Source organism: Sciurus carolinensis, chromosome 7 (assembly GCF_902686445.1).
Source record: "Sciurus carolinensis chromosome 7, mSciCar1.2, whole genome shotgun sequence".
In the NCBI taxonomy this organism is placed as follows: Eukaryota; Metazoa; Chordata; class Mammalia; order Rodentia; family Sciuridae; genus Sciurus; species Sciurus carolinensis.
Window position 1 is genome coordinate 123,559,499 of NC_062219.1, and position 7,093 is coordinate 123,566,591.

General features: G+C 49.4%; 1 protein-coding gene across 1 annotated transcript; it reads left to right on the top strand.

The window, feature by feature from the left end:
* The first annotated feature begins 1,351 nt into the window (after window positions 1-1,351).
* Window positions 1,352-6,467, top strand: Pou5f1 (POU class 5 homeobox 1). Its single transcript, XM_047558773.1, has 5 exons — window positions 1,352-1,756; window positions 4,857-4,977; window positions 5,260-5,390; window positions 5,798-5,956; window positions 6,138-6,467. Exons 1-5 carry the CDS (start codon window positions 1,352-1,354, stop codon window positions 6,402-6,404), a joined length of 1,083 nt encoding a protein of 360 aa, XP_047414729.1. The 3' UTR covers window positions 6,405-6,467.
* The last annotated feature ends 626 nt before the right edge of the window (window positions 6,468-7,093 follow it).

Below are 7,093 nucleotides of genomic sequence, written 5' to 3' on the forward strand. Positions count from 1 at the left end.
GGTGCCGAGGCTGGATGCCTAGTCTCTAGAGGAAGAGGGTGCAGAATCCTCAGTCCTGGCAGGAGGCTCCTGGTGCCTGTCTGAGGCTCAGTCTTTGAGGGGATTGGGGAAGGGGGGTTTGCTGGAGCGCTCTGAGGGGGATTGTGTGTGAGGGATTGGAGCTGGGGGGTGGGTTGGGGAGCAGGAAGTTGTCCCCAGGGGAGCCATCCTGGTCCATTCAAGGGTTGAGCACTTGTTTAGGGTTAGAGCTGCCCCCTCTGGGGACTGGGATTGTACAGCCAAGGCCATTGTCCTGCCCCCTTCCCCCAGTGCCTCCCAGGCCTCTTTGAACCTGAAGTCAGATATTTTTTTCTCCACATACCCGCCACCCCCTTGATTTTCTCCACCCAGGAACTAGGATGGGGAAGTGGGGGAGGGAGAATTGGGCCTGCTGTGGTATTAAATGTCTCAGTCTCTGACAGGGAGGGGATGGAGGCCTGATGTTCAGGTGTTTCACTGGGGAGCCTGTGACGGGGTTGTCAGTTCTCTCCGTCTGGACGTGGGTTGCAAACTTAGGTTCAGTCAACCCAGAGCCTGGTTCCTATAAGGGGAAGTGTGTGTGTTTGGGGGAAATAATCAGTGAACCTGTTAGGTGAGGAGACACTGGAGCCACCTCAGTACAGAATTGCCTTGTCTGGCAATCTGCCTCTGGAGACAGCGTGGAACGTGCAGACTGGGTAGATTGGTGGCAGGCATCTGAGCCTGCAGGGTAACTGGATTTGGCCAGTATCTGGAAAGGAAGGACTAGGTTTCTGAATTGGGGGTAGGAAAGCTAGAGAAGAACAGCTGGCCAGTGTGTTTGTGGTTGTGGTTTTTCGTAAGTGGAGGGTGGCCCCAGAAGTACTTGGCATATTCATGTTCAATAAGTGCTTGAAGAGCTCAGAGTGCGACTGGGTGAACCCCAATGAGGGGACAGTGCCAGGGGTCTATGGAGAGGACGTCAAGCACCTGCTTTGTGAAGAATGTGGAAGAGGGGATCCCAGACATCTCTGAGATGTACAGGGCCTGAGAAAAGGCCCGGCAGCTGCTAGGGAGTTGAAGGGGAAGGTCCCCAGGGGTCCTGTTCTAAGGTCCTGGAGGGGTGCCCAGTTGGAGATCCCCAGCTTTCCCCTTCCACAGACAGCAACGCCACCATCAGGCAAACGTCCTTCGCCTCAGTTTCTCCCACCCCCACCGCCCTCTCCTCCACCCATTCAGGGGGCGGGGCCAGAGGTCAAGGCTAGTGGGTGGGATTGGGGAGGGAGAGAGGTGTTGAGCAGTTGCTTGGCGAACTATTTCTTCAGGCCCCCGGCTTGGGGTGCCCTTCCAACGCATGGCCGGACACCTGGCTTCGGACTTTGCCTTCTCGCCCCCTCCGGGTGGTGGGGGCGATGGGCCAGGAGGGTCAGAGCCGGGCTGGATTGACCCTCGGACCTGGCTAAGCTTCCCAGGCCCTCCCGGTGGTCCTGGAATTGGGCCGGGGGTTGGGCCAGGTTCGGAGGTGTGGGGGATTCCCTCATGCCCTCCACCCTATGAGTTCTGCGGAGGGGTGGCATACTGTGGACCTCAGGTTGGAATGGGCCTGGTCCCCCACAGTGGCCTGGAGACCTCTCAGCCTGAGAGCGAGGTGGGAGCTGGGGTGGAGAGCAACTCTGAGGGGGCCTCCCCCGAGCCCTGCTTTGCCCACCCTGCTGTGGTGAAAGTGGAGAAGGAGAAGGTGGAGCAAAACCCTGAGGAGGTGAGTGAGATGCCACGGAGAACTGGCTGCCCAGAAGTGGCTGGGCTGGCAGGGGCAGAGATGAGGGGGAAGTGGTCACCTGCAGCTGCCCAGACCTGGGACCTGAGTGGAGCAGGCAGGATTGCTTGCCATAGGCATGGGGAGGGGAGTGTGATGACTGCAGGCACTCCTAAGAGGGAGATGAGAACTGGAACTTGAAATTACCTGGAAGAATCAGAAGCTGAACCAGACTGGCCCTTTCTTCAACTTTGGCCCTTATCTGCCCAGGGTCAGGTCACTCATTCAGTACCAGCCTAGCACTGGCTTGGGTCTGGGGTAGGTTTGAACTCTTTCACCCTTAGCCCTTTTGGAAAGCTCGATCATTATCAAATCTAGGATCTTGGCCTTAGGGTTGAGCAAGGCCTGAAGGCAAAAACAGTGCTTATCCCAGGGTTATTGTTCCTGAAAGACTAGGGTGTGACTAGTTTCTGATAGGAGGTCCTGTTTGGGCCGTGTGTAGACCTGTGGAGTAGGGTTTACCTCCAGTCAAGTTTAGGGTCTGTCTGTCTTTGACCTCTACCTCCTGCCCATGAGTCACCATTATATTAAACACACACCTTGTCGTTCCCTTGTAGGAAGCTAGAGTTCTAATTTGATCAATTTCAGCCTCCCTTCCTTAAGTTGTAAAGAAAAAGAAATCATGGGAGAAGTTATCTCCAGACCTTTCTGTAAAGTGTGCAGTTTTTGCTGAGGAGGATGAAGGCCTCCAGCTCCACCTGGGGACTAAGTATCTTCCAGTCCTCCAGAGCAACAAGTGTATGCTATTAGAGATCAAGTACAAAGCCTTTGCCCTCAGAGAAGGTGTGAGTGGATATAGGTGCAAGCGAGTAGTCCCAGTCTCTTTACAGGAGGTGATTGCTGAATAATAATGGCTGCCAATTGGGGCCCACTTTCTAAGTGCCTGACTGTGTGCTCAGTTTATACATCATTATCTCATTAGCTGTCACAGAAACTCCTAACTCCTAGGGAGGCATTATTAGCTTATTTCACGGATCTTAACTGTTAAATGAAGCAAGGATTTGAACTGTGGTTTACCCCATTCCAAACACAAAAGTAGGATTTGAAAAAGCTGAGAAGACACTGACTGAGCAGAAGTTGGGGATGGAAATTTGTCTGTTTTGAAAACACTTTCATTAAACACCCCAGGACTGCAAAGGCTGTTTATTGCTCCTCTGCCCCTTCACTGGAGTGTCCCAGGGCTCAGTCTTTAAACTTCAACTTCTGTTCTATCTACCCTTCCTTCCTCTCACCTACCCTCAAGGCTCACATGCCATTTAGACATCAGATGACTACTGCATTCTCTGTCTTCTTTGGGGTTGGCCCAAATCGCCCCACCCCGTCAGAATTACTCATGGCCAGAGCCAGCTATTTGGGTTCTTTTCCCATCCCACACCTTAAGAACCAATGCTATTTTTACCTTCTAGGTACATCCTGCTTCAGTCATGTCCTATTCTCTGATTCCAGACACTAATGTCTGTACTGGGACCAGAGCAATAGCTTTTCTAGTTAATACTCTTGTTTCCACCTAGTCTGTTGACAACACATCAGTTGGAATCAGTTTTAAAATACCCAGAGAAGAGTTGGATCATTTTACTCAGTAAACCAAAGTTGACATAACATCTGCAGGATCTGTCCAGCTCTTCTTCCTCTGACCTCATCAAATATCACTTTCTTATTTTAAAATGCTCTCCTCCAGGGCTGGGGGTGTGTAGCTCAGTGGTAGAACACTTGCCCAGCATACACAAGGTTCTGGGTTCAATCCCCAGCCACGGAAAAAAAAAAAAAAAAAGGGAGAGAGAGATAATCTTCTAATTTGCTCTAATCCATTCCTGTACTCTACTTGATTTGTTTCTATGGTACATCTACTATACAAGATAGTAATTTGTTTTGCCACTTTAGAATATGAGCTTATAAAGTCAGGGCTTCTTGTCTACATTGTGTAACCACTGGTTTATAGGAAGTTCTCAATATATCAGTGAGGGTGCCTCTATATTGCAAAAAGATAAAGTAAAAATTAAGGGTAATCAGACATTTTAAAAAAATTGATCATCAAACATATAGAAAATGCTATTCATACTTTGTTGTTTGCAGTACTGGGGAACTGGGGATTAAATCCAGGGGGACTCTACCACTGAACTATCACATCCCCACACCTTTTTTGTTCTCTTTACACATATTTTATTGGTGCATTATAGTTGTACATAATGATTCCTCAGGCCTTTTAATTTTTATTTATTTGAGATCCTCTTCCCTCGGCCTCCAGAGTAGCTGGGATTATAGGCAGGTACCACTGCAATTACTGCACATCTTTTTTGACAACTTTATTTTTGTAGCACTGGATATTGAACCTAGGGCACTCTACTGAGCTACATCCCTAGCCCTTTTTTATTTTGAGACAGGGTCTTGCCAAAGTTGCCTAGGCTAGCCTTGAACTTGGGATCCTCCTGCCCTATAGTCTCCTGAGTTGCTGGCATTACAGGCGTGTTCTACTTTGCCTGGCTAATTATTGTAGTTTTTGTAGTGTGTTTGTTTGTGTCTACATGCCTTGTCCCAGTTTGGGTCCCTGGAAATAAGCTGGAGAGGCTATATTAAACTTAGATTCATACAGACATCATCCTCTATTTCTCTATTCTCAAAACTTCCTCAAACTGGGGGTAATTCGTGAGTTACGTGAGTTAGAGTCTGTCCTAAGTAATGAGTTAGCAGGCAGGAGCTCACTACATAACCTGTCAGGTATTCTCATGGATCCTAGGGCCTGTCTTTCCATTCCTTGCATGGTGCTTAATATCTACTAGATGTGCCAGTTTCTGGGGGAAGAGCAGTCTTTTGACTCATGAGAAGCAATACATGTGTAAATAAGCTATTTCCAGAGGTTTTGTGTGAGTATCTTGGGAGACTGAGATAGTTCCACAGACCATTCCTTCCTTGGGCCTCAGTCAGATTCTTGAACCCTGAATAGAAAAAGGAGGTTAACTGATGTGTGTGTGTTTGTGGGTTTTTTTGTTTGTTTGTTTTGGATGTGTCTATGTTCTTACAAGTCCTCTGCCATTTTTTTATGCAGTGCCAAGATATCCAAGCTCTGCAGAAAGAACTAGAGGAATTTGCCAAGTTGCTGAAGCAGAAGAGGATTACCCTGGGATATACCCAGGCTGATGTGGGGCTCACCCTGGGGGTTCTGTTTGGTGGGTCCCCCTCAGCTTGTTTGACCCACAGGGACCACCTCTCTCCTGAATTTAGTTCTTTCCTAGCAAGGGAGTGAGGGGAGGGTATCAAGGCAGGTCCTATCCCCACTCTCCTCCAGGGGTAGGGGGATAGAGGGAGAAGACACTTGGGACTTGATCTGCCTCTGGGAAGAAGCTGGATCCTGGTTTGGGAGCTTGTGAGGACTACCTGGGTCTTGAGGGTACTACCAGGGACCCTGCAGGGCTGCTTCATGTGCTTCTATTTCAATTGGCCTCTCCCAGGGAAGGTGTTCAGCCAAACGACCATCTGCCGCTTTGAGGCTCTGCAGCTCAGTTTCAAGAACATGTGCAAGCTGCGGCCCCTGCTGCAGAAGTGGGTGGAGGAAGCAGACAACAACGAGAACCTTCAGGAGGTGAGGTTGAAAAGGATTCACTGGGACCTGCTGAGTCAGCCCAGTCTCCATTGCTTCCCTCTCTGGCTTGCAGCTCTTGCTCTATCTACCACATGGGGGCAGCAGTTGTCTTTCACTCTCTTTAGTGCTGGGAATTGAATCCAGAGCCTGGCACATGGACTCTACCATTGAGCTACAACTCCTTTCCTAGTCCAGGGCAGCACTTCTCAGTGGGATGGAGTATAATCAATCCCTCAGTTCTCTTGGGGGATCTAAACCTTCCCTTCCAGGTTCCTCCTTTTTCATACCCTCTGGTTCTGGGGACAATTCCAGTCTCTCTCTCCTCTCAAGTTGCTGACCCTTCAGTATGGTGCTGTTGCTTAGCAGGTCCAAAGCCTGACCTTGTCACCCCTTCACTACCTGCCTAGATATGCAAAGCGGAGACCCTCCTGCAGGCCCGGAAGAGAAAGAGAACGAGTATCGAGAACCGAGTGAGAGGCAACCTGGAGAACATGTTCCTGCAGTGCCCTAAACCCACACTGCAGCAGATCAGCCACATTGCCCAACAGTTGGGGCTTGAGAAGGACGTGAGTGCACCTGTCCCTGTCCGCTCCATCTCTCTGCCTTCCCCAGTTGCCACTCCCTTTTACCTAACTCTGACTGCTGTTCTCCTGCCACTTGGGCTTTGGGCAAAATGATCAAACAGAGCCAGACCCACCTCCAGGAGCTTATGGTCTAATGTCACTTTCCCATGTCATCCACTCCCAGGTGGTCCGAGTGTGGTTCTGTAACCGGCGCCAGAAGGGCAAGCGATCAAGCATTGACTATTCCCAACGAGAGGATTTTGAGGCTGCAGCGTCTCCTTTCTCAGGGGGACCTGTATCCTTTCCTCTGGCCCCAGGGCCCCATTTTGGTACCCCAGGTTACGGAGGCCCTCATTTCACCACACTCTACTCACCAGTCCCTTTTCCTGAGGGGGAAGCCTTTCCCTCTGTCTCTGTCACCACTCTGGGCTCTCCCATGCATTCAAACTGAGGTGCCTGTCCTCTGGGGGCAGAGGAAAGATGAGAAGCTAGGGAGAGAACCTGGAGTCTGGACCAGGGCTTTTGGGATTAAGTTCTTAATTCACTAAGGAAGGAATTGGAAGCACGAAGGGTGGGGGTAGGGAGTTTGGGGAACTGGTTGGAGGGAAGGTGAAGTTCAATGATGCTCTTGATTTTAATCCCCACATCACTCATACTTTGTTTTTAAATAAAGAAGCCTGGGACACAGTAGATAGATAACTTACTTTGTCTTTGGTTTATTCTCTTTTAGTTACTGAAGGGCAGTGGGCATAGAGAAATCCAATGTCAAATACTAACTGCTCTCATACCTGTGACCCTGAAATTGAGGTGCCATTTCAGCTGCTCAGGGTCTCTCCAAGTCTCTCAGCAACTTAGCAAGACTGTCTCAAAATAAAAAAGGACTGGCTCAATGGTGAAGTGCCCATGGGTTTAACCTCCAGAATAAACTACTTTAGGTCACACAATGCCTAAGAGAGTTGAGATTGGAGCCCCAGTTTTTTGTAGAGAGTCCTTATAAGCTTAAGCTAGTTCTTGGTGTCCTGAAGTATTTAAGTTGAATGACCACAGAGGCAGTTACCATGTACCCTGGTACTTATCAGGTACTGGTGACTTTCCCTGTGCTACTCTGGAAATCCTCAGTAACTGTATACTAAGAAATCA